Here is a 27,869-nt window from a genome sequence, read left to right as displayed (position 1 = left end):
GTCAAATTCTTCAGTAGAACCCATGTTTGAATAATCACGTCACTGTTTTTCTGAAACCAGTTCCAGGTCTTTCCTGCCTAATGCATTTTAGGTAAGTTTTGAGATACGTCGTCCAGCATAAAAATGTTTTTAGAAAATAAAATAGCGTGAGGCTGGGCGCAGTGGCTCATGCCTGTAATCCCAGTACTTTGGGAGGCTGTGGTGGGTGGATCATGTGGTCAGGAAATCAACACCATCCTGGCCAACATGGGGAAACCCCGTCTCTGCTAAAAATGCAAAAATTAGCTGGACATGGTGGCGCGTGCCTGTGATCTCAGCTACTCAGGAGGCTGAGGCAGGAGAATCGCTTGAACCAGGGAGTTAGAGGTTGCAATGAGCTGAGATCGCACTGCTACACTCCATCCTGGTGACAGAGCAAGACTCTGTCTCAAAAATAAATAAATAAATAAATAAAAATAATTAAAATAAAATAATGCGCTTCATTTGACTTTCACAGCTGATATACTTGGTTTTCTTTGTTTAGCTTATCTTGTTCCTAGAGATTCTCATCTAATAAAATACAGTAGTTGGGCATCTGGAAAACATGGCTTTATGAGCTGATACCCATTGTGGTTGCCTAAGCATATAAGCCCATGAAGTTTGGTGAAGGTTCTATGTTTTGTAAATATTTCCCTTGATTCCAATAGTGATAGACTGAGAAGTGTAAAATCAAGTGAGACTAAGTGGCAGGAATGTGTTCTATTTTCTCTCTTTTGGATAATTAATAAAGTGATATGCTGTTGATTTTGCCTTTTGACTGGTCATTGTCTAAGAACTCTGTGTTTTATAGAAATAGAAAATTTTAAACTCTGAATCTCTGGGAGTAAAACAACTATTTTTAAAGACAATGGCAGTTTTCCTTTTATCAGATGTAAATTGTGTTTGAATCATTACTGGACATCACTGTAACCAGCAATATCTCAGGATTAGAGAAGGGGAGATTCAGATGTTTAAAATCAGTTTAAAGAGGCAAAATGAATGGCTTATAAGACATTGTCAGTGAAAAAATACCTGAAATTGTTTTAACTGCCCTTGTTCTTGAAGTGAGCTCCTCTTTCCAGTTTTCTAGATGAGTAGTGATAATTTTCCATCTCAGAAATTTTATTTACCGACTTAATTTTCTTCCTGGATTAGCATAAATTGTCCAACATAAAGATGATGTGGCTGGTGTTACTATTCCTTTGCCTAATTAGGATAGAAATGATGCGGTAGAGGCACAACCCATATCTCCATTGTTCAGATTGTTAGGAAGATGGTGATTTATTTTGTATACTCTCTCCATTAACAGGGATAATGCAGCATGGCTTGTGGTGTGAATGCTTTGTTTTTGTCTCATATTCTCTTACCTGAGAGATGGTGGTGAACAGTGAGCTTCTGCAATTGACATAGGTGACACATTCAAATTACAGCATGATATGCCCTCATTTATAATTTTTAGTGGACACAGTGTATTATAAAATTTTCAAAGTTTCATTGTGGATCATACATGACTTTTTGTTTTTATGCCATTTTTTTTTAGTTCAAACTCTCATTATCCTGGATTTTGATTATATATGTTTATAAAGCAGGATTGTTTATTGCTTTCCTACTCAGTAAAAATGTGAAGCCATCCTTTCAGTACGCATGTTCTCCTCTCAATAGAAAGATTCTTTTGAAGATTTCCCATACTTTCTCATAGTCATTTTAGAGGATTTGAAGGTAGGCCGGGCGCGGTGGCTCAAGCCTGTAATCCCAGCACTTTGGGAGGCCGAGACGGGTGGATCACGAGGTCAGGAGATCGAGACCATCCTGGCTAACACAGTGAGTGAAACCTCATCTCTACTAAAAAATACAAAAAACTAGCCGGGCGAGGTGGCGGGCGCCTGTCGTCCCAGCTACTCCAGAGGCTGAGGCAGGAGAATGGCGTAAACCCGGGAGGCGGAGCTTGCAGTGAGCTGAGATCCGGCCACTGCACTCCAGCCTGGGCGACAGAGCGAGACTCCGCCTCAAAAAAAAAAAAAAAAAAGGAAAGAAAGAATGAAGGTATTTTAGATTAAGGGAAGGACTATGATAAAATCTGTTATCATATATAACTTTATTATTTTTAGGAACATTCTCTAATTTTCAAAAATATCGGACAAATAAAATGATAAGATTTCAGTACTAAAAATGGTGGCATTGTTTTCCCTGATGTGTTTCTAAAGTTGTTGGGGTCCGCGTGTTTCCTGAACAAAGGAATGAACACACAAGACAAGATAAACATGGCAGCCGCTCGGAACCACAGGGCTCCGCTTTATTTTATACCGTGGTTTGTGGAATGTTACCAAGTCACAAGACACATTGTTGTTTTTCTGACCTTTCCCTGACTTTCTGGATTTCCAAGATGTTTACATATAAACAAGCCCCCAGGCTCTGCTATTTGCAACTGGTTCCTTTGTCCTCCCTGTTTGCAGGGGAGGAATGCCCTGCTTCGTTTGCAAGAGCAGGACTTATCGGAAAGCCCTGCTTCGTTTGCAAGCACATAGCCCTCTACATAAAGTAGATTATCTTATTGCTGCCTTAGTCTTTTGGTATTTGCTTATTTATGTGCAAGGTCTCCAATGGGCTTGTGATGCTTCTAGAGCCTGGCTGCTGGCTTAATATTCCTGCACTCACCAGGTTGCTATCCAGCATAAGGCATTCTTCCTATTCATTTCTTAATTTATACGACACTGTGCTTTGGTCACCAAGACTTGAGCTGCCTCCTAGTTTATCTAGCCAGCTGTTTTTTTTTTCTTAGGACAAAGGGTCTTCTTTCTGAAGTCAGGGGCCTAGACAGATCAAGGTAGTTGATCTTATTTCAGTGGCTCAGGTGATAAACTAGCAGAGTGGAAGCATGGCATAGATGGAAACATATATTACCCAGAAAAGGCAGTGGCTGAAGTTCTACTGATGTGCCCTTTGCAATAGCCGCACCACTCCTGAATCGTTATTTTAAAATGTCTTCCTTCTTTGGTCAAGGAATTGAAATAAGTGTAATTATTTTTAAGTGCATCATTATACATTTTTGTTGTTGTATTAAAAGGGACTTAAGAAAGTGATCATTATATGTGACATTGTCTCACTATTCTGAATATTAGAATGTTTAGAATAAATTCAAGACGCATTTTGTAATGTATAGACTGTTTGCTTCTTTTTCATGACTACATAGAAGGCCTTCCTACTGAAGAGATAAAAAATGTTCTGGAGAAGGTTTTATCAGAATGGAAGAATGTATCTCAACATTTGGAAGATCTGGAAAGAAAAATTCAGCTACAGGAAGATATAAATGCTTATTTTAAGCAGCTCAATGAGCTTGAAAAGATCATCAAGACAAAGGAGGAGTGGGTAAAACACACTTCTGTTTCTGAATCTTCCTGGCAGTCCTTGCCAAGCTTGAAGGATTCCTGTCAGGTAAGGAGCCAACTGTCTGGAATGTGGAGGAATTCTGTGTGCAGTCCCAGAGTTAAGGAGGGCTTCTTGTATCATGAACTTCAAGTTAATGCTGCCCTGATTAACTTCCTGTGAGGATGTTCATCTTCAGTGAGTTATGTGACCATATTTTCTCTTCCGTAGCGGGAATTGACAAATCTTCTTGGCCTCCACCCCAAAATTGAAATGGCGCGTGCAAGCTGCTCGGCCCTGAAGTCTCAGCCTTCTGCCCCAGATTTTGTCCAGCGGGGCTTCGATGGCTTTCTGGGCCGCTACCAAGCTGTACAACAGGCTTTAAAGGATCGTCAACAACAGCTAGAGAATGGTAAACCCAATGATTTTAATATCTCCTCTCTGTTTGCCTTAATTTAAACATGACTCCCAACATTTAGAACTTGAGTACGCTTGCTTGCTTTGCACCAACCTTCTCCATTTTCCGTTGTGCCTGTATTGTTCAAAGTCTTAAAGTCTTCTGTATTCAGATTCTTTTCCAGATTCACACCTTTTTGTAAATATATAGACAAGTTTCGTGTGCTCTAAAATTGTGTCAGTAGGATACACTCCGTCATCCAGGCTGGAGTACAGTGGTGCAATCATAGCTGCAGTCTTGACCTCCTGGGCTTCAGTCGTCCTTCCGCCTCAGCCTACTGAGTAGCTGGGACTACAGGCATGCACCACCATGCCTGGCTGGTTTTTTATTTTTAGTAGAGCCGGGGTCTAGCTATGTTGCTTATGCTGGTCTAGAACGCCTGGGCTCAAGTGATCTTCCCACCTCAGCCTCCCAGAATAACAGGTGTTAGCCATTATAACAGGTGTTCTAACAGCCTCCCAAAATAACAGGTATTAGCCAAATTAACAGGTGTTAGCCTCCCAAAATAACAGGGTTAACAGGTGTCAGCCATTGTACCTGACCTGGATGTAATGATTTGTAAATAGTTTTTTTTTTTTTTTAAAGAAACAGGTGCAATTTCTTCCTTTGGCTGAGGAGGCCACTTAATATCATTGCTAGGAGGATTAAAATGAATGATCCCTTACTTCTGTTTCCTCAAAATAGTTCAAGTTTTAGCAGTCCCATAGTCTCTTTTAAAAGAAATCATATTCCACTATCAGATTCAGAAAAATTTTAGAGTTCTTACTTTTGGAATACACTTGGTTTTGGAAGGTTCACTGTTAAAGGTTTTGAAAGCTCATTCCTCTTATGTTACACTGTTTACTTCCTAGCTGCCATTTGAGTTAGGAACTGTGTTGCATTGTGCATTATTATTTTGGGTAGTGCACACTGAAAAACTCCACATGTAACCCAGCCTAACTTCAGCAATTGTAGATTGTGTGATGACTGGAAGTACCTGTATGTGTAGATGCTAGGCAAATGTGTTGTGTTGCCTTTCTTCTGAAAGTGCATCGGGGCAGCGTGTCTTTGTTCCTTGAGTTCAGTTATGTGAAGTAAATCTTTTGAGGGTACCTCTTTCTCCACTTACTGGTACAAACTATGCTTTTACTTTTGACAAGGATCAATAGGCAGTTTAACTTTTGCTGCTAGTTGATTTCACCTCTTTGTGCTTCAAGAGAACTCACTTCCTTTCCACACAAGTGTTACCTCTATGAGATTTTTATGTTACTGACTCGGGTAGGCACTGTTCCAGCTGGCTGTTCGGTCATTATTTCTCAGGGTACCTGGGCAGCATGGTGGCAGTATTTCCATATAATTTCCTCCACTCTATAGATGGGTTTGTCTACATGGCAGAGCTTAACAGCAAGACTGGTTGACGGGATCTTTGCTTTCTTTTATTCTTTGTGTAGCTGTTAAGGAAGAGGAGATTATATGGGACAAAAGGGACATTGTTGTTCCATCTTCAGAGAGACATTTCATCATGAAGAAATGAAGAAAAATTATAGTGGGTTAGTTAATATTTTCAAATGTCAACATCCACAGGAATGAAGTCACTGTCTGACTCTCAGAAATGCCAATAGAATGATCTATGTTATTAACAGAGATCCTTTTACATTTTAATCATGGGGTCTCCTTTGCCATGTATTGGAATTCATTTAGGATGATGGTCTATGTAATAATATTGGGTTCCTAATATGATTTCCTCAAATTAAATATTTTTAAATCAGCAGAACTGAAGGGCCAACCTGGACATGCATATCTGGAAACATTGAAAACATTGAAAGTTATGCTAAATGATTCAGAAAATAAGGCCCAGGCATCTCTGAGTGTCCTTAATGATCCTGCCAAGGTGGAGAAGGCCCTGCAAGAAAAAAAGGTAACATGTATTTTCCATGTTAGAACTCTAGCGTTTCTTCTAATATCTCCTCTTACATATTTTGAAATGTTTTTCAGAGATAAAAAACAATTGGTCAGTTTTGTTCATCATTGGTCCAAAAATGTATGTATGATTTGAGGGTTAGTTTGACCTCACATAAAAGAAAATACAGTTGTTAAATATTGTTTCATAGAAGAAAAGCATATTTTCTCCTTCTGCTGTGATTAGCTTAAAGTTCTCAACCTGTTCGTAATCTGCTAAAATATCTTTAATGAAATGAGGACTATCAGTCGATGTGTTGATGTATACTTTTTTCTGCATCGAATAGGAATATTTCCCTGGTCATTTAGTTGAGTAGCTTTATGGCTCTGCACTATTTTATCAGATGAAAGGAGAGCAGCCATTGAGCACTGCACACTTGGCCCACACTTGCTGTGCCATTCCCTTGGTGTTCAGTGTTGAGAATACACTGTATTGCTCACACACAACTCACGAAGAAAAAGCTTTAATTTTTATGATTATGCCTATTTTTTATGAGTTGTTCATGTTTTGTTTTATTTTTTGATTTCCAACTTTTATTTTAAGTTCAGGGGTACTTGTGCAGGATGTACAGATTTGTTACATGGGTAATCGTGTTGTCATGGTAGTTTGTTGCACTCTGTATTAAGCCCAGGATCTATTAGCTCTTCTTCCTGATGCTTTCCCTCCTACCATACCCCACCCTCCAACAGACCCCAGTGTGTATTGTTCCCCACCATGTGTCCATGTGCACTCACCATTCAGCTCCCACTTATAAGTGAGAATATGCAGTATTTGTGTTTTTTTTTTTGTTTGTTTCTGCATTAGTTTGCTGAGGATAATGGCTTCCAGCTCTATCCATATCCCTGCAAAAGACATGGTCTTGTTCCTTTTTATGGTAACATAGTATTCCATGGTGTATATGTACCACATTTTCTTTAACTAGTCTATCATTGATGGGCATTTGGGTTGATTCCTTGTCTTTGCTATTGTGAATTTTGCTGCAATGAACATAGTGTGCATGTATCTTTATAAGAGAATGATTTGTATTCCTTTGGGTATATACCCGGTAAGATTGCTGGGTCATATGGTATTTCTGGTTTGGGTTCTAGGTCTTTGAGGAATCACCACACTGTCTTCTACAATGGTTGAACTAATTTACACTCCCACAACACTGTTCTTTTTAGATAAAAATTCTTTCTAATGCATTTTAAAGTGACTTTTGACTTTATATAGCCCATTTTACTATTATCTGTGCAGACACATTGTTGTGCATATTTTTAATATTTTAAAACATTTTCCAGGCCCTTGATGAAATCCTTGAGAATCAGAAACCTACATTACATAAACTTGCAGAAGAAACAAAGGCTCTGGAGAAAAATGTTCATCCTGATGTAGAAAAATTATATAAACAAGAATTTGATGATGTGCAAGGAAAGTGGAACAAGCTAAAGGTCTTGGTTTCCAAAGATCTGCATTTGCTTGAAGAAATTACTCTCAAACTCAGAGCTTTTGAGGTAAATCCAGAGGCCACTGGGAGTTTAAGTTTATTACAGGGCAAATAGTAATTATCTTGTAAGATTCACATATTTATTATTTGAATATTTTACATTCTTTCTAGACCCACATTTATTATGTATTTAAGTTGGGACTTATCAAAAATGTATTTTTAATGTGCTGGAGAGCACATTTATTTCCTTTTGCCTGGAAGCAAAGTCAAAAGTAGAGTACGCTGTACCTTGAACATAAGAGAAAATTGCTTAAAAGTGGTCAAAATAATGTTTCAGGCATGGAGGGTCTGTGTGAAATACAGACTGTTGATTAGATTATAGTGGTAACTTGATTGGAGTGGTAGAAATAGCCCAGGTAGTGGTAAATTGCTGAGTACTTGAAACTACTTTTTAACAGGTTTTTGACATTTGAAGTCAAAAGTCAGAGTGGGAAGGCAAATAGTTCCAGGGACATGAAAATACAGAAGGAGGATCCTTCACTACACCTGAAAATGTTGACAGATGCAACAGTGATAAAGTTTAAGAGGAAGGGATAAATGTGAGGACTTATAAGGGGAGAGTCAATGTCAATAGAAGTCAGTGTCAGATAGGACAGGTTGGGTTTTAACATTCTACCCATAAGAAAAATGGAGAAGCAGAGTTTCCAGGTCACCTGGTATTTTAATAGGAAAGTTCTGGGTGGAGAATGAACCAATCACACTCTCTCCCTGCAAGGCTTCCTATCCACCCAGTGACTCCTTACCTTGGTCTTTTTTTTTTTCTTTTTCCCATCAGTCAGGGATCTTTGTCTTTTTGAAATTTCTTATTCACCGATGTATACCAAGATGTACTCTTAATGAGAGCAATGCCTGGCACAGAGAAGGCATCCATCCAATCAATATTTTTCAATGAATGAAATGAAATTAGCAATAGGAGATTTAGATTTAGATATATCTCTATATATCTATATATTGAGAGAGGTAAATTCTCTTGGAAGCTAAATCCAAATATGTGTAGCTATATCTCTCTCTATATAGATCCAAATATAGAGCTATATCTCTCTATATATAGACATATATGTATATATGTCTATATTTATATAGAGAGAATCTAAATCCAAATCTATATATATTTAGATGTAGATCCAAATATATGTAGATACAACATATATATCTACATATATTTGGATCTATATCTAAATATTATATCTACGTGTATTTGGATCTACATGTAAATATATATAGATTTGGATTTAGATGCTAAGCAAATTTGCAGAAGGAATGTTGCCCCCCAAAAAGTGTAAAGATTGAAAGTGAAGACAAAATTAATGAAAATGTATGTTTTGAAAATCAAAGTCAGAGAACACGTGGTAGAAGAGGAGCTGGAAGACCTCACAGATTAGTGTGGAAGGGATCCTGCCAGATTCCCTGAGTGGTGACCACTGAATTTGGAGGGGCGTTCTTTGACTTAGGAACTAATGGGTAGTTCCAATGAATGATCAGCAGAAGACACAGATGGAGGGGTTGTGTGTATGTGTGGGTAGCTGTGTGTGATTGTAGTGACAGGAGGTAGTTTTTCTCTAGGTGTAAGTGCAGTTCTAGATGGAGATCTCATTCAAAAAAACCAGTAATTAGGGAGAGAGATGTGTTTTGTGTGGCTTAGTATTTTTGACTCATTTACTTATTTATTTTTTTAAGATGGAATTTTGCTCTGTTGCCCCAGGCTGGAGTGCCATGGTACGATCTTGGCTCACTGCAACTTCAGCCTCCCGGGTTCAAGCAATTCTCCTGCTTCAGCCTCCCGAGTAACTGGGACTACAGGCACATGCCACTATGCCCAGCTAAAACTTTATTTTTAGTAGAGACGGGGTTTCACCATTTTGGCCAGGCTAGTCTCAAACTCCTGACCTCAGGTGATTTGCCCTCCTCAGCCTCCCAAAATGCTGGGATTACAGACATGAGCCACTGCGCCTGGCCCATTATGCTTTGTGATGGTCTCACTTCTCATTGTGTATTATCAGTTGTAATTATTTCCAGCTTTCAAAATGAGCATTGACTTTTTCTATAATTCTAAAGTTTTTGGTTATGGTCCCAGCATTGAATTATCAGTGATTCTCAACTGGGGTGATTTTACCCTCCAGAGGATACGTGTTAATTTCTGGAGACATTTCTGCTGTCAGAACTGTGGGAGAAGGCTTCCAGTGGGTAGAGGCCAGGGATGCAGCTAAACATCGCACCATGCACAGGACAGCCTCCCACCAAAATAATCATCTGGCCCCAAATGTCAGTAGTGCCAATGTTTAGCAATGCCGATTAAACATTGCCCATCTTTTCAAAAGATCATCCCTTTGTTTTCAGATTTAAGTCCAAAGTGTAAATGGAGATTAACCTCAGGGTTAATCTTCTTCTGCCTCTTAAAAGTGTATCTTAGGGTTAGCTAAATGCATGCTGATATTTCAATATGGAGCTTAATGAGAATAAATATTCTCCCGAAACACAAAAGAGTCCTGTGGTTATAGTAATCCAGCTTTAGGCTTTGGTGGGTTGTTGCTATTAATGTAGCAAATCCAGGTATGAGAAGTGGTCACTTGGAGTGTGTGCTAAATATTTATTTCCATTAAAAATATCCAACATAAACTATATGCGTCTGGATACTTAAGTTTGTTGTTACAGTAGCAGATTTGTATGTCCAGTTATTTTTTTATTTGCTTCTTGTGTACTAACTGCAAGATTGTAGTTAAGGAATACAGTGTCTGTATTTCTTAATTGTATAACCCTTTCATTGAAATACATGTTTTATTTTAAATTCATAAGAAAACTCCCTTTTTTGCTTTACAGGAATTGCTGATTACTTAACTACTCATGATTTACTTCGGAAAACTTTAAGCTCCAGCCCTCAAATTATTAGATAATTATAATAAATATTTATTTGCTGATTATCATTGTTTTCCCTTTTTCAATGACCTGATATATAATTTTTTAGGCATTTAATTATTTTTGTCTTTAAGGCATGAAGCACAGTAGGTTTTAGATTCAATACCAATTCATAATAATGTTTCATAGGAATAAGATAGTTGACTTGTTTATTTTTTAAAATGCATTTTTCATTATATGAGTAGCATTTGAAGCCTACACATTGGGAAGAAATTGAATAACACAGAAATACTTACAGCGAACATTTAGAGTTCCTATTCTTCCCCAGTACCATTTTCTTTCCTGGGGACAGCTAATATTAACAGTGGATCCTTGTACATTGGAATTGGACAAGAAAAATGGACAAATATTGCTAATTCTTATAATTTTTCTCCACACTATGGAAACAAATGATATTGGAACTCTGTGAGGGACATTTAAATCTATAGTCCAGATAGAGTTCGGAAGTGAATCCCACTACTTAATAACATCTTTCATTGATACAGCACATTTAAACTTTGAAAGTGTTTTCGTGGCTATATGCTTGCTTTTTTCTGCTATCCTTCAGTGTTTGTAAGTGGCTGTTAGTTGTGTGCAAATTTTAGTTTTCTGTTATTTGTTGGCATCATAGTGTTTTTCCTCTTTCGCCTGCATTTCCTTTGTCTCCATGGCTGGTTCCTTTTGTGCATGTAGCGATTGGACCTACATATTCTTTCTCATTGTGTCATGCCCAAATACATTCTTAAATTCTTTTTATTTGTGCCATGCCAAAGCAATAACCTCCATTCCAGTACTTACGAGGTAAAATATTCATTGTTACTTTTACAAACTACTGTACCCCTTCCAGGTGACAAAACATTTGAAAATACATGAAATGGGTATTTCTTTTTTCCATTATTGATTTTACTGACTGGATTTTCCTGTGAATCATAGAGATAAAATATTGTAAAATCCTAAGAGGCTGCTTATAGATCTCTCCTCACCAACAGTAATATCTTTGGAATTAGGGGCTGCAAGGTATTTCATATTACGTATTTCCTTTTCCTTATTCAAGAGCTTCTGCCGTGTGTATAACTGGGAAATCATGAAAGATGCCCCTAAGGCACGCACCAAACTGTCTGCTATTTTCCAGCGCTCCTGTCTTTTCAGGCTCCTCCTCCAGCCCCTTCCTTCTGGGTTCAGGCTCTCATGCAATCTCTTGCCCTGACAATTTCCTTACCCTTTAAATCCGACCCCCACTTCCTGTCCCTTCTCTCTGGAATTCATCTTTCACACCAATACAAGAGGTGTACTTCTGAAAGGATCTGGTTGTCTTCACCATTAATACAAGTTAATACAAAGTGCCATTAATACAAAATGTCCCTTTCTTGCCCTGAAGCCCTCCCTGCATCTCCACTGTGAGCTGAATCAGGTGGCGAGAATACGGTGGGTCACCAAAGACCACCCTAGACTATAGCCTTTCTCCGGAAATGTCACATACTTGCTAGGAATTCACATCCTCCTCCTCCTTTCTGCTCATCTGTTTTCAGCCCAGCTCATCACTACACCCACAGCTAGATAATCATTCCCTCCTCTGTGATTCAACTGTGTGTCATTTACACCTTCACGACCCATCTCAAGCCGTCTTTTATTATGGTGAGAAGTGTGTGTCTCTCCTCCCACGAGGCATGAGCTCTTTGAGGGTTGGCTCCCTGTCAGGCATGGAGCAAGTTAGCAGATGTGAATGTAATTGATGTGTCGGGCCTCTCTAGTGAAAGTGGATTGATACAGTCTAAATGCCTGGTTATCCTAAGTGGCAAGACACCTGTGTAGTCATGCCTCTTCCTTCGATTGTTGAACAGTCAAAGGCACACATGAATGGACTTGCTCTGACCCGGAATCTGGAAGCGGGGGTGCTGGAGCTCCAACAGGCAGAACCAGGTTTTAAAAGTACTTTGGAAAGCATTTTAGGGTAAAAATGCAATACTTTCTAAGAGTAATATTAGTACAGATGATTTAACCCTTTTTAGGTAATATATAATTGATTTCTCATAAGGGTTTTTTTTTCTCATTTGTGAACACATTTTACTTTACTGAAGGGAATATTCATATATTCCCTACCTTAGATTTAAGAACTTTATTAGTTTTTGATAAATAAGTGTAGCAGCAATGTCATTGTTTGTCTTTCCTACTAAGTGAGAGAGAGCATTTTCAAGGTTGTGATTTTGAGGTTATTGAATATTATAAAGTGAAACAAAATAGGAACCTTGCTACCTTAAATTACTGTTTTAATTCTGGCTTCACTGTATTTTTTTTTTTTTTTTTTCTGGTCTATGTCTTAAAAAGCTGTGGACATTCCAACAGATGGGGGAGGAGCAAAAAAAATTCCAAGAATTTAGCTGTAATCAAGTCTCCGGAGGTAGTTGTGTACCTTGGAATCTTACTGTCTTAAATCCAGATTTACCAAACTTTAAATTACCTCCATCCTTAGCTGACAGGATTGGGGGTGGGAGATGATGTGAGATAGGATCAAAGGAATTGTTTTAATGACCTTGCGGTTCCTTTTCTGTGATCCCATAGCAGGGTATTGCCCAGGTGAAATGCTTAGAAATCATTGCTTTTGAGCAGTGGTGGTCCGTGTAGATTTTGGCCCTTCCAAACTAGAATATTTGATATTTTGATTTTCAAAAAATACTGTATTAGCAATTTTATATTTATTTGAATATTTGTGAGTAAAAATAGGAATGAGAAATGGCTGCCCCAGATTAGCACTTAGTTTATTTTTTTTGCATGTGAAATAATGACATTTGCTTTAGAAATTTACTAGCAGTTTTTATATTTTGTTTTAGCTTATAAGAACTGAAGTCCCTTGAAGTGTGTGAGTGTGTGTGTGTTCTGTAAGCAGATGGAGGTGAAGAAAAAAAATCATCATTATTGTAGATTAAAAGCCTTTTAAGTGCATCAGCTGAGTAATTTTTAAATGGAGAGAGAAACACTATTTTCATGTGAGCTGTTTGACCATCTTTGTAACCAACCTCTTTGCTGTGGAATTGTCTTAAAGCTGAACTGACTTTTGGTGTATTTGGAAAGCACAGGAAACATCTGCTACAGGTTGACTGTGACAATATTTTGCCAGGGAAAGAGGAGACAGGATAGGGAGAAAGGAAGGCAGAGCAGAGCTCCCTGTCTCCTGCCTTCACCCTCACAGCATTGATCTTCGGGACTTATAACCCTTCCCGCGTGGTGTGCCACGAGGTGGAAACGCCAAGTGAATCTGCAGCTGCCAAGCACTTCTGAAGGGTGGGCCTTTCCTTCTGTACCGATTCCTTCCCATGAGCTGTATTTGGCCAGATCTGGCCAGATATATAAGCAGTAGCGGTTTGAAACAGTTACTTTGAAACAGTTACAGGATAGAACAAGCATTAATGTTGGCAGCAATTAAAAAAGTGAAATCTATGCTTATGCAAACACGTGCTCATCTTGTCCATTCATTCCTGTGGTTCCTCTGATGGGACATAAACACCAAAACTTGGATGTGGTAACTCTTATGGTCTTAATCTTGGTAATAATAAAGTAGTTAGTTTTGTAGATCTTAGTATAATAATCGCTACCATTTAGTGCATTCTTCTATGTGGGAATCTCTGTTTTTCAGAACAACCAGACAAGATAGTTGTTATGATTCTAATTTTACAGATGAGTTAGTAAGGCTCAAAGAAAAATTAGTTTCTCAAAGCCCCATGGCTAGGCAGGTGCTGAGCTTGGTAGTCAGACCTTAGCATTTCTTTATTTGGGCACACTGTCTCTTTTAGAACACAGAGTGGTCAGAATTACATGCAGGATTTTTAGTAGTGAAAATATTACAGTGTGTACAGATTCCCTTCTATTCCTTTCCTCACTGTTGGGATGATCCATTGGCCTACATGGCTTATCTGTCTGTTGCTTTTCTCTTTCTTTTTTCTCACGTCAAAGTTTAAGAGGGAGAGAAGGAACAGATACATGTGAAATGTGTGTTCCCTCATAGGTCTGTGTGTGTCAGAGAGAGTGTGGGAAGGAGGGAGGAAGGAAGGCAGTCGAGGCCATAAAACTTCCTCATACGCCAGTGACTGGAGTAGTTAAGGCCATTTTCTCAAGTCAAAGCCCATTGTGGTTAAAACCTCCTTGAAATATAATGCTTCCATTATACATTTTGAAAATTTTTGGCTGAGGAGACCATCAGTTCTCGTTATTCAAAGTACAGTTAATGAATTTCCCAGTCATACAGCAGTAATGCATTTTTAAATTTTATTTTTTTTTGCGACAGAGTCTTGCTCTGTTGCCCAGGCTTGAGTGCAGTGGCGTGATCTCGGCTTACTGCAAGCTGCGCCTCCTGGGTTCACGCCATTCTCCTGCCTCAGCCTCTCAAGTAGCTGGGACTACAGGCGCCCGCCACCATGCCTGGCTCATGTTTTTGTATTTTTAGTCGAGATGGTGTTTCACCATGTTAGCCAGAATGGTCTCAACCTCCTGACTTCATGATCTGCCTGCCTCAGCCTCCCAAAGTGCTGGGATTACAGACGTGAGCCACCACACCTGGCCCCAGTAATGCATTCTTTAAAAGTGCAGAATGGAGATTAGCAGTGCAGGCATCTGTGGTGACAAGTTAAGCGAGAATTTTTAAAGTCATATTTTATGAACCCTATGAATGAGTTCACACTTTCTCTCTTTTTGCACTTCTGTCTTTTTTGGATGCCCCACTCTACCCGCTCTGAGCATGTCTTCCCAAGATGCCTTTCTATGCTGAGATCTTGAAATGCTGGAGCAAACACAGAAATGACCTGTAACCAACTGAAAATATACAAGGGTAGCATGGACTTGTGGAATCATGTCAGACAGACTGGAGAAGAGAGGAGGAAGCAGCCTGGGGAAAGTGTGCAATGGAACTGAAATGGCTTTCAAAGCTGTGCCAAGAATAAACAAGATGCAGAGGTGCTTAGACAGGATGGTGTAATATTAATGGAGGACACAGAGAAACCTAGCTGGATAAGCACTTTTTACTTGACATCTTCATCAGAGAATGGCCTTCAAAACTAGGAAGTATAGAATAGTCATTACTGAGAGTGCTTTAGAGCCTGAACTAAGGACCACAGGCAAAAGCATTCAGAGTTCCCTCCAGATGCATAAATCTGAATCCCAAGTGGGATTTTTACCCATAATCTCAGGGTCAGTCACGTCATAGACTTGTGACAAATTACCACAGAAATGGAGATGGAGAAATGTCCTAATTAAGAGGACACATTAGTTTTTAGAAGCTGAAGCTATAAAGTAAGTTTGATGTCATTTCCTAGCCAAACTGTAAGATAAATAACCGACTAGAGATCTTATATGTGCTTAGGAAAGAATGTGGTGGTCACCAGGAATCAACAGGGATACCACTAATAGGCCTTGTCCAGACTCATTTCCTTTAAGTACTACTTTTCTTTTCTTTTCTTTTTTTTTTTGAGGAGGAAGACTAGATTATTGGATGCATAGAGTGATAACATCTCATATTTGGAGATGCTTTCTCATTTAGTTCAAATAATGCTCACAAATGAACATTCTTGGCAAGTCTTGATTTCACCAAAGTGTTTGAGATAATCTCTGATAACCTTGTATAAACTAGTTAGATCTTTGTGATCAATTCAAACATTATAAGGATCAGAATAGTTGGTTCTGGGTGGCATATTTTAAGGACATTAAAAAACTGATGTAGGTTCCAGAGCATGTTGATCAGAGTAGTGAGCAATACCTAGATGTCATGTCCTGCAGACATCATGGAAGGAATTGGGAACATGTCATCAGCAGAAGACTGGAGAAAAACATGGCAGTTGCCCACCTATGGAAAGAAATGACTTTGGTATTAGAGCTCAAAAGCTCAAATTGTATCTACTTATTTGCATTCTCTTTTTTTTTTCTTTTTTTTTGGCGGGGGGGGTGCGGGACAGAGTCTTGCTCTGTTGCCAGGCTGGAGTACAGTGGTGTGATCTTGCCTCACTGCAACCTCTGCCTCCCAGGTTCAGGCAATTCTCCTGCCTCAGCCCCCTGAGTAGCTGGGACTACAGGCACCCCACCATGCCCAGCTAATTTTTGTGTTTTTAGTAGAGATGGGGTTTTACCTTGTTGGCCAGAATGGTCTCAAGCTCTTGACCTCGTGATCCATGGCCTGGGTCTCCCAAAGTGTTAGGATTACAGGCGTGAGCCACCATGCTTGACCCTTATTTGTATTTTTTAAGGCCCAGTTCCAATGTTACCTTCTCTCTAAAGCCTCTTTCTCTTTGCAAAATGTTTGCTTTCACATTTGTCTTTGCACCCTTATCACCATACACAGTAACTAGTTTATGTATACAGTAGGTGCTTAATAAATGTTGGGTGAAAGAATGGAGCAGAGCAGTGACTGTCCTGAGTTCTCAGATAAAAAGGCATCCAACGGCAGAAATGAGAGCCGTCTATTGTATTCCCTCCACCGTTCTATTTGTTTATTCCTGCTCTGAGTTACTAACTTTAAAGAAAAATTGTTCTAAATTATATCAGAGAAAAATATTTTATAGCTGATTAAACTTAGAAATGCATTTTTTCCCTGTAATTTGCATTTTAAATCATACCTATTGTTTGCATTTAAGCAAAAAGAGCTAGTGTTTGGAAATCTTTAGAATGGTTACTAGCCTGTCATCTCTTGAGGATTTTAGTCAAGAATGAAGAAAATAATCATTTTCAAAGTTGGAAGCCTTAAAAAAAGAAATAAACTAAGTGAAAATGATACCATCAGAGCTTTAAAAAGTTGCCTTTGTTCCAGTGGCAGTAGATCTGGAGATGTAGTAGACTGAACGTCATGGAGTAATATCCCTCTCTGTTATCGTGTTCGATTTAGGCTGATTCAACAGTCATTGAGAAGTGGATGGATGGCGTGAAAGACTTCCTAATGAAACAGCAGGCTGCCCGAGGAAACGACGCGGATCTACAGAGGCAGTTAGACCAGTGCTCTGTGAGTTTTGCTGATCTGGGGAATTTGTCATAAATAACGTTTTGTTCTTTTTCCATGTTTTTCGCTGCTATTATTAAAATTGTGAGAATATAACATAACATTCAATCTAGATAAAATATCTTTCATCATAAAGCTTTTATGACTTTATAGCTAATAAAAGAATGAAAGATTCTTCATGTTTTTATTTCTGGCCATGGTTATAGAATTTTGAGAGGTTATAGAATAGAGAACAAGAATAATTTTAGTTCATTAGAAGTCATTGTATATTGCATTTGTTGTGCCACATGGTGAGGATTTTAAAAAAACATATGTAACAAATGAATTTGAGAAGTGTCTGTTCATCAAATTCATTTGTTAAGTTTGTTTTTCTTAAATCCTCACTGTGTGGCACAAGAAAAGCAATATACAATGACTCCATATTGTTTACATGTACCCTAGAACTTAAAGTATAAAGAAAAAACAACCCCCCCCCCAAAAAAAAATGAATTTGCTAGTAATAGTGCATGCAGTTTGTATTTGGTTAAATCGTTAGGCTTCTCTACATTAATTAAAAGACTGTTCCCTGCTGAGAGTCAAGTATTTCTGATCTAATTTGTCAGATGGCTATATCAAGCACCCAGGTGAAATGAGTTTCTTATGGCACAATATTTCTTAAGTAGTTAGAAGTACTGACTCTTAAGCAGTCTGCTTCCATAATATTTGCAGGGAGATAAGCAGACAAACTATAATTATGGCATCCACTTATATAGTAATGAACTCAACATGCATCGTTTATGTGTTTAGGCATTTGTTAATGAAATAGAAACAATTGAATCATCTCTGAAAAACATGAAGGAAATAGAGACTAATCTTCAAAGTGGTCCCATTGCTGGAATAAAAACTTGGGTGCAGACAAGACTAAGTGACTACCAAACCCAACTGGAGAAACTTAGCAAGGAGGTGAGTTTTTCAACGTTGCTATCTATGGTTTTCAAGAGATGTAGACTGTAGCTTCTCTTAACTGACTAAATGTATTATGACCCATCCAGTTTGAAAAACAATGCTCTAGAATAACTCCAGCATGGGTAGCGAGCTGGGGCAGAAAAAGGGCATCATTTTTTGAATTAAGAGAGGGTGCTGATTGTCCAGTTTGGCTCAGGGCTTACCCATTCCTGTCTTAAACCTGTCTTGAAACACATTTATGACACTTGCTTTACCCCTAAAACATTTGAGTTGACCATTTATTTACTTAGCAAATATTAATGAGTTGCCAACTGTCAAGCATCATTCTAGGCACTGCAGGTACAGCATTGAACAAGGAAGAAGAAACTCCTCTTAAGGAGCTTACATTCTAGTGAGGCAGATGGATAACAAATAATATTATGGAGGAGTAGCAAGGAGTTAGGGCTAGGTGGGTTATTTCAAATAGGAGGGTCAGGGAAGGACTTTCTGAGATGGGGACATTTGAATAAAGAACTGAGTAAAGTAAGAGATGAACCTTGTAAGGTTCAGATAAGAACATTCAGGCATGGAGAATAGCAAGTTTTAAAACTCTGTGGTGGGAATGAACTTTGTCTGTTTAATAAAGAATGAAGGCAGTGTAGAGAGGAGTTAGTGAGTTGGAGAATGGGAATATTTGAGGTTAGAGGTAGGCAGAGGATGGATTAGCTATGGCCTTGGAGGAAAGGACTTGGGATTTATTTCAAGTATGATATTACACAGAAAGGAATTTGAAGGGTTTGAACAGGGAAGTGACATGTGATATAGATCTTTCAAGGTCACTCTGGCTTTTTGTTTTGTTTCCTTTTTTTTAGCAACACTATCTTGCTCTGTCACCCAGGCTGGAGTGCAGTGGCAGGATCCTTGCTTACCGCAGGCTTGAACTCCTGGGCTCAAGCAATCCTCCTGCCTCCTGGGTAGCTGGGACTATAGGTGTTCACCACCATGCCTAGATAATTTTATAAATACTTTTGAGCCAGATGCAGTGGTGCATGCTTGTAATCCCAGTACTTTGGAAGGCTGAGGTGGGTGGATTGCCTGAGCTCAGGAGTTTGAGACCAGCCTGGGCAACATGGCAAAACCTTATCTCTATAAAAATTACAAAAATTAGCCAGGCATGGTGATATGTGCCTATAGTCCCAGCTACCCAGCTACTTAGGAGGCTAAGGTGGGAGGGTAGCCTGAGCCCAGGGGATGGAGGTTGCAGTGAGCTGAGATCGCACCACTGCACTCCAGCCTGGGCAAAAGAGCCAGACCTTGTCTAAAAAAAAAAAAAAAAAAAAAAAAAAAAAAAAATCGTACAGATGGGGTTCTGGCTCAATACTTTGGGAGACTGAGGCAAGAGGATGGCTTGAGGTCAGCAGTTTGAGACCAGATGCCAATCTGTTCAGATGCTGCTGACCTCAAGCCATCCTCCTGCCTCAGCCTCCCAAAGCGTGGAGATTACAGGCATGGGCCACTGCACTCGGCCTCTCTCTGGTTTTCATGTGAGTAGTTTGCTCAGGGAAGGCAAGAATGAAAATAGAAAGAATCCTTATAAGGTTACTGCAATCTTGGAGAGAGAAGATGGCCCCATGTACTAGAGAGGCTAGAGAAGTAGTGATGGAGGGCATAAGAAATACTAGGTTTGAAAATAAAGAAGAGACCTAAGGAAAGAATTGGATGTGTGATAGGAGAAAAAGTGAACGGTCAAGCATGACTCAGAATTTTGCAAAGCTTCCACTTTGTGTGAATTGTGGTGTCATTTACTGCAATAACGAAGGAGAAGCTTTTGTGGGTGTAGGTGAAATGATGACTACCATTCTGGAAGGGTTAAATTTGATGCTAGAAGCTAAGGAGGAAAAATCAGTAATGGGGAATGTGGGGTCCCAGATGCTAGGTGGAGAAAACTTCACAGTGCCTAATGCTGAGGATTGCAGGGGCCAATCAAAACAGAAAATCAGGCTTTAAATTTGATAAGAAGGAGGCACTTAATAACCTTGAGAAAGTAGGGTCAGTGATCTGGTGGGAAAAATAGTCATAGTGGAGAGTGTCAAGGAGGGTATGGGAACTGTGGAACTGGGACACCAAGCATAACCAACTTTGAGAAATTTCTCTTCAGGGGAGCAGATAAATGGGTGGGTGCTGGTGATGGGAATCCAAAGAGGTGATTTTGTTATTTTTTATAATGAGAGATATTAAATGAGAGATATTAATGAGAGGACCTCTCATTTAGAAAAAAATGATGGTGCAGAAAGAGATTGAGATAGGAGAATTTCTCAAGTGAAGTCTGTGATTATGTGAGGATGAGATCCACCATCTAAGTGAAGATGTTGCTATGAGATATGGTTTCTCCATGGTAATGGAAGGGAGGAAATGATATGAGAACAGTAGAACTGGGAGGTATTCTCTCTCGGTTGCTTTGATTTTTATTAGTGGAATAATAGGCTATATATAGCTGAAGTGAGTGACAAAGCAGTGGAAAATAGAAGGCATACCCCACAGTCATGTGGATAGTACATATTTCTTAATAAAATGCTTTTGGCTAATGTTTGTATCAGAAAAATTTATATTTGCATAACTGAATATTTGGCTTTGTTTTTGTTGTTTTACCCAACTAACTTATTTTGAACACGTTCAAATGTAGGGAAAAGTTAAAAGAATGATAAAAGGAGCAGCTGTATATCCATCCATTCAGAGACTCGCTAATGTTTTATCACCTTTGCTTTCTCTCTCTCTGCCCTTCTCTTTACACACACACACACACCCTTTTTTTTTGGTACTTTTGAACAGGAAATTGAAAACATCATGACACTTCACCCTTAAATAATGATTCTCCAAGCATGAAGGTATTCTTCTGCAAAACCACAATACCATGATCACACTTAAGAAACTAATAATGTTGTACTCTCATCTCTTATCCTAGCTAAATTCAAATTTTTCTCAATATGCTGTAATCTGATGGCATGTGCCTTAAGGAACTGGGCTTTTTGAGGAAATAAATAGAGAATGGTTTGGAAGTGGCAGTGAGGATCAAGGAAGGTGATAATTAGAAGTTTGTATCTTTATCGATCTATCCATCCATCCATCCATCCACATAAATATGACAACAAAGAATTCATTGTGAATTGCTGATTCAAAATACAGGAATAAACATATGGGAAATTTAAAGTGTCCTTAGGAAGGAGGTAACCACATGTGTGAAAATTATCTGGAGCGTTTCCAGACTATTGCATTGCATTGACTAGTACAAATGTTGAAGTAGTTTTGGACAAACATAATTTTGTCAAATTTTCATTTTGCGAAAAGAACAGGCATATAAAACAAATCAACAACAAAGATAGTTTATTTCGTCTATTATATTCATGACATCCTGTAAAACAGCAACATTTAAATGCCAAAAAATAGAAAGTATATATTCTCAGGATAATTAAAGATAATTTTGAGGGTGTTTTGTTGTTGTTGTGGTAATGTCTTTATTTTCTTCATTTGTGTTTGGATCTGTGAAAATTATATTGCTGACTAGTGTTCAAAAAGTACACATACAGAGAATTTTCTGGAAGTGGGGCCCAAGAATCTTTCTCTCTCTCTCTTTCTCTTTCTATGTGTGTGCATGTATTTTAATGAAAAGCTTACCAGGTTAACCTGATGATCAGCCAGGCTTGGGAATGGGATTGTGAGTATTGCTGGCACCAGTTCCTTGGTTACCCTGTGGGGACAGTGGAAGAAAAGCTCTTGTTTGGTCCTGTCTATTTTTATGCCAGAGATCCTATTTGGAGAGAGGGACTGGGAAAGCCTCTATCTCTTGCTTAACTTTAACTTCCGTGAGAACCATCCAGTTCCTGTGCTGGCCTTTGGTTACTATCAACCTAGCAGCCAAGCAGGCCCTGGCAGCATGGCCACTACTGTGGCATTTAATTTGAGCATGAGGCTGAGCCTGTCACGTAGGGGTTGGACTGTCACTGCAGAATGATGCCTTCTCTCACAGTAGAAGTCAGTTTGTTGTTATGGGGAGGAGTGCTCTGAAAATATTTCTTGACTTCTCTGAAATTTTTAACTAAGTTACTGAATCAGAATCAGACAACTATTTATTTTTTACTGTAACTTTTTTGTGTCTGTGTGGCATATACAAATATATGATATATGATATCAAAACCAAAATTTTGTAGAGCAGTGTTTTATGACATCTTTAATAGCAGCCTATCCCTCGCTGCTTTTTAAAAGTGAAATCTTAATGGGAAGTGCAGTTAAAAAGAAGAAAATGGACATTTTGGTTGCTTCTAGGTTTTTTTTTTGAGACTGAGTTTTGCTCTTTTCCCCAGGTTGGAGTGCAGTGGTGCGATCTCGGCTCACTGCAACCTCTGCCTCCCAGGTTCAGGCGATTCTCCTGCCTCCACCTCCTGGAACTACAGGCATGTGCCACCATGCCTGGTTAATTTTTGTATTTTTAGTAGAGATGGGGTTTTGCCATGTTGGCCATGCTGATCTCAAACTCCTAACCTCAGGTGATCCCCCTGCCTTGGCCTCCCAAAGTGCTGCAATGACAGGCGTGAGCCACCAAACTTGACCGGCTTCTAGGTTTTTTGTTTTTCCTTTTTTTTTTTCATTATAAACAGTGCTACATTAAATTTACTTCATATATATGCTTTTACTGTTATAGATTCCTACATCTGGGATTACAGTCAACAGTTACGTGTTTTCAAAATTATAATAGATATTTCGAGATAAGAGTATTATCCAAATGTGGTGTAGAATTCCAGTCATAAGATTATTTTCATTATTGCTTATATTCCACAGCATTAGCACGAAGTGTGTGAGATTTTATCTGAATTTTAAAGTATGCAATTCGTTGTGGAAAGTTATCACGTGCCTTTAAATATTAAGAGCTAAAACTTGACATTGAATACATTAACGTTTGTTTATTTGGGGGAATGGTTTTTCCTTTGTAGATCGCTACTCAAAAAAGTAGGTTGTCTGAAAGTCAAGAAAAAGCTGCGAACCTAAAGAAAGACTTGGCAGAGATGCAGGAATGGATGACCCAGGCCGAGGAAGAATACCTGGAGCGGGATTTTGAGTACAAGTCACCAGAAGAGCTTGAGAGTGCTGTGGAAGAGATGAAGGTGAGGTGGGGACAACCAGTGCCAAGAGACTTCATGCCTCCCTCCTCCCTTTAAAACCAGCCCATCAATTGTCTCTCCAACTGTCAAGCACTGTGTGCACATAGCATCTTTCACAGTAGGTTTTTTAATTAAAAAAGTGTAACAGGGTAGCTGCTCTGATTTTAGCAGAGGAAGGAAGCCAGGAGTCCACGTGTATGGCTTGGCCCATGAGTTGAGTCCATGAGGGCCTGTGAGACAGGCTCTTAAGTTAGACCTTTGGGAGGCTACAGAGAATGACTTAAAACCCTCTGGTAGTGGGCGTGAGGAAGAATGATTATTTTTTTAAATTGGGGTAAATACATACAACATTGGCTATTTTAATTTTTTTTTTTTTTTTTTTTTTTTGAGACGGAGTCCCGCTCTGTCTCCCGGACTGGAGTGCAGTGGCCGGATCTCAGCTCACTGCAAGCTCCGCCTCCCGGGTTTACGCCATTCTCCTGCCTCAGCCTCCGGAGTAGCTGGGACTACAGGCACCCGCCACCTCGCCCGGTTGTTTTTTTTTTTGTATTTTTTAGTAGAGACGGGGTTTCACCGTGTTAGTTAGGATGGTCTCGATCTCCTGACCTCGTGATTCGCCCGTCTCGGCCTCCCAAAGTGCTGGGATTACAGGCTTGAGCCACCGCGCCCGGCCGGCCATTTTAATTTTTAAGTGCACAATCCAGTGGCATTAATTGCATTCATCACTATTTCCAAAAATTTTCATGAAGAATTATTCTTTGCAAGGGGAACAAAAGAGACCTCCCAAGTTGTCTGAGGTTTGTTATTATTTTCCTTGTACTGATCTTCCAGGTAATACTTACGGCACATATGAACACCGGCGTTTCATTAGAGCAGGTAGGAGTAGCAGTAGGAATGCATCAAGGGAGTTCTTATTAGTTGGATTCACTGGATACATTTCCTGTAAATTTGTACTCCTGTGTTGATAGTCTTGAACACTCTCTTTTTATATATAATAAAAGAACTGGGCATCATTCCCAAATTTCTAACACAGCTTCAACTGTCCTTGAGTGTTCAAGCCAAAGGAGATTGTGTTTTCAAAGCTTTTTTTTCCTATAAGCTTGAGCAACACAGTGACTGTTTTACCTCAAAGTTAACTTGCCTAGAAGTATAACTAAAACAAAAATCTCTGTGCAGAGTTTTTTTCAAAAAAGGGATTATGTGACATTCATGCATTATTATACATGAATCAAAGTGAATATGACAGGAGACTTGTTGTAAGTGCATCTATTTTTGAAAGATTTAAAAATACTCACTACACAGGTATTTTAAAATAGGCTACCATGTTAAGAATTGTCTCATTTATTATCTTTCTTTACACTATTGGCATTGTAGTTCTTTGGATTTTAAAAGTTGCTATAGATGAGATTTGCGAAAAATGATATTTAAATATTTGATTGGGCAACATTTTATTTATTTTTATTCTTTCAAACAGCCATTAAGACTTACAAAACCGCTACACCTAATTACTTTCCCCCAAAGTAAGGAAGTTCAAAACCGTTAAATAGCAGAGAAAAGTAAAGGGGAAAATGAAAGACTGTTTTATTTTTATTTATTGCCATTAAAAATAATGGCATAAACCGCAATTACATTTACACCAGCCTAATAGGTTGATTTTCCTGAATGTCAGATTATTTATCTTGAGCACTGAGAAACAGCTATTTCTGGATCAGTCTCAGTCTAACTTTATCATTGAAATGCTATTAATTAGCAGAAGGATACATGTACCTGTGTTCTAGAATTTTTAAAAAAGTTTAAATTATTTAGAGAACTTTTAAAGATACTTCTACCATAGTGTACCTCAATTTTTGTGAAAATGTGTTTATTGCAGTGTAATCTGCTCAGCCCTCCAGTGATAATTAAAATTCACTCACTTAAATTCTGGTCTTGGACCCAGACTTTGAAAATGCTTCATGTCAGTAAACATAATTGGGATAACTTATGTTAACACTGCTGTTATGAAATGAAAACATTTGTGGGAGCTGAGTACATTGGATTCGTGAGTGAAATTTTAGAGTTAGCATTCTTATTTCAAAAACACTCACTGAGCTGGGTGCAGTGGCTCATGCCTGTAATCCCAGCACTTTGGGAGTCCGAGGTGGGTGGATCACCTGAGGTCAGGAGTTTGAGACCAACCCGGCCAACATGGTGAAGCCTCGTCTCTACTAAAAGTATGAAAATTAGGTAGGCGTAGTGGTGGGCGCCTGTAATCCCAGCTACTCGGGAGGCTGAAGCAGGAGAATTTCTTGAACTGGGAGGCAAAGGTTGCAGTGAGCAAGACTCCATCTCAAAAACAAAAACAAAACCCCACAAAACCATTCACTGTTACCTATATAATGTAGTGTTTTGACAGTTAGAATCATCCAGATGTTTTAACTTTGGTTTAATTCTTGAAAAAAAAAAAGGAAAGAAATTGGTTACTGAGAAAGGGAGACGTTTTTCAAGTTCATCCATCCTTTCTTGGAACAGAGGGCAAAAGAGGATGTGTTGCAGAAGGAGGTGAGAGTGAAGATTCTCAAGGACAACATCAAGTTATTAGCTGCCAAGGTGCCCTCTGGTGGCCAGGAGTTGACGTCTGAGCTGAATGTTGTGCTGGAGAATTACCAACTTCTTTGTAACAGAGTTCGAGGAAAGTGCCACACACTAGAGGTACATTATTATTATTATTATTATTATTTTTCAGTGATGTATTTCTGAGATCCAAACTCTGTAATGTTTTGGTCATTTTCAAATCTTGGAGAAAATTTCACTTTTCTTTAGAATTCTGGATCATAAAGGAAAAATAGTTCTTGGGAAATAGTTTGATAAAAATGAAAGAGGGGTTAAAAATAGGAGACCAAAATCTGTCCCTAATTATCAGAAGGTTCTTGGGCAAGTCATTTTATGTCTTCAAACTTTACTTTATTTATATGTGCATCCAGGTTTTCATGTAGCAGATGATCTGTAGGGCCTGTTCCAGTCCAAAAAGTACAGAGCACATTGCAAGCCTCTCTTTTGTTTTGTTTTGTCTTGTCTGGTTGAGTACACAGAGAGGAATTATTTTCTTTTGAGTGGTATTAAAGTTCGAGAGTCATCTGAAGGAAAAACAGTACTTAAATATGTGACTGTTTTACTGGGCCTTAGATAAAATACCTTTTTTTTTTTTCTTCCTGGCCATTACATGTAAAATGTAGATGATTCTATGAAATTTTTTTAAACTAACAGTAAGGTTTTCCTCGTTTGTTTTTATAGTAGTATGACTTTTGTTATTGCTTGTTGGAAGATTTAAGAAGGCTTTCAATTTACAACAGTTTAATTTACATTCAATTTAATGTAAAACAAATATTTGTATTGTGGTAAATCCTGAAATGGTAAAAAATGGCAACTGCAATATTTAACCTAAATTCATTCGTTACTTTGATCCTTCATTCATTTGTAAATTCATTCATTGCTTGTTCTAAACCAATTTTGTGCTAAAGTAAATATGTATCATTGAGGCAAGTTAGTAAGAAAGCTACTTGTTTTGGGATCCGTCTGCTTCTTGGGAGTGATCTTCTTTGAGTCATCTTTGCTTTCCCGTTAGAAAAGAGGTCATGCTTGCAACTGAGCAGATTTTTGGTCTGCTTTTTTGCTTGTAGAAGTAGGGGAATAGAAACTCTTTTCTTTTATTCTAATTCAGTGGTTGGCAAATTATGGCTGAGGATTTTGTTTTGTTTTGTTTGAGACAGGGTCTTGCTCTGTCACCTGTGCTGGAGTGCAGTAGTGTGATCATAGCTCATTGTAACCTCAGTCTCCTGGGCTCAAGTGACCCTCCTGTCCCCGCTTCCTGAGTAGCTATGACTACAGCCTTGCAACGCCACACCTGGCTAATTATTTTTTAATGTTTTCGTAGAGATGGGGGTCTCGCTATGTTGCCCAAGCTGGTGTTCAACTCTTGGGCTCAAGCCATCCTCCTGCCTTGGCCTACCAAAGTGCTGGGATTACAGGCATGAGCCACTGCACCTGGACTGGCTGAGGGTTTAAATCTAACTTGTACGTTGGTTTTTGGATACCTGGTTAACTAAGAGTAGTTTATACATTTCTCAAGGGTTGTACAACACATATCCCCCTCCAAGAAGAATCTGTGATGGGAACCAAATGTGTCCCCCAAATCTAAAATATTTACTGTCTGGCCCTTTGTAGAAAAATGTACTGCCCCCGATCTGGTAGGCATACTTCATATGGAGTATGGACCAGCAGGTGCCTTCACTCATTTATATAGACCAGCAGATGCCTGCACTCGTTTAGTACATTCAAGACGACAAGCCCAGGAGGCATCCAGCTGAATTCTTTCTCCTAAACTTACCACTCAAATAAGTTCCTCTTATAAGGGATTATAAATTTCTAAATGTATCCACCCACTACACAACCCCTGGGTCTCTGCTCTGGAAACCTTAGAGGGGAATGAGTGATCAAAACCAATATAGTAAGAACAGTATAACTCCAGTTTTGGTAAAATGTGGCCCTCTTCTTATATTGATATGGCCTCATGAATTTAGAAAAAAGTTGGGAAGGCTACATTGCAAACTTTTACATCAGTTAGCTCTGAGTTGGAATTGGGTGGGGCCCAGGAGATTTCAATATTCTATGAGATAATTTTTTAAAAA

General features: G+C 38.8%; 1 protein-coding gene across 1 annotated transcript in view; it reads left to right on the top strand.

Moving 5' to 3' along the window:
- The window catches only part of UTRN (utrophin), a 608,259-nt gene that overhangs the window by 178,986 nt on the left and 401,404 nt on the right, over positions 1–27,869 (top strand). Inside the window, exons 20-27 of the mRNA XM_011962010.1 lie at positions 3,209–3,450; positions 3,613–3,793; positions 5,590–5,735; positions 7,058–7,270; positions 17,018–17,131; positions 17,915–18,070; positions 23,038–23,208; positions 25,714–25,893. Coding sequence (XP_011817400.1) covers positions 3,209–3,450; positions 3,613–3,793; positions 5,590–5,735; positions 7,058–7,270; positions 17,018–17,131; positions 17,915–18,070; positions 23,038–23,208; positions 25,714–25,893 — 1,403 coding nt within the window. The remainder of the gene's footprint in view (positions 1–3,208; positions 3,451–3,612; positions 3,794–5,589; positions 5,736–7,057; positions 7,271–17,017; positions 17,132–17,914; positions 18,071–23,037; positions 23,209–25,713; positions 25,894–27,869) is intronic.

Source organism: Colobus angolensis, unplaced genomic scaffold, assembly GCF_000951035.1.
Source record: "Colobus angolensis palliatus isolate OR3802 unplaced genomic scaffold, Cang.pa_1.0 Scaffold58, whole genome shotgun sequence".
NCBI lineage: Eukaryota > Metazoa > Chordata > Mammalia > Primates > Cercopithecidae > Colobus > Colobus angolensis.
Note: the sequence above shows the minus strand (reverse complement) of the source record. Positions and strands in the feature narration are given on the sequence as shown.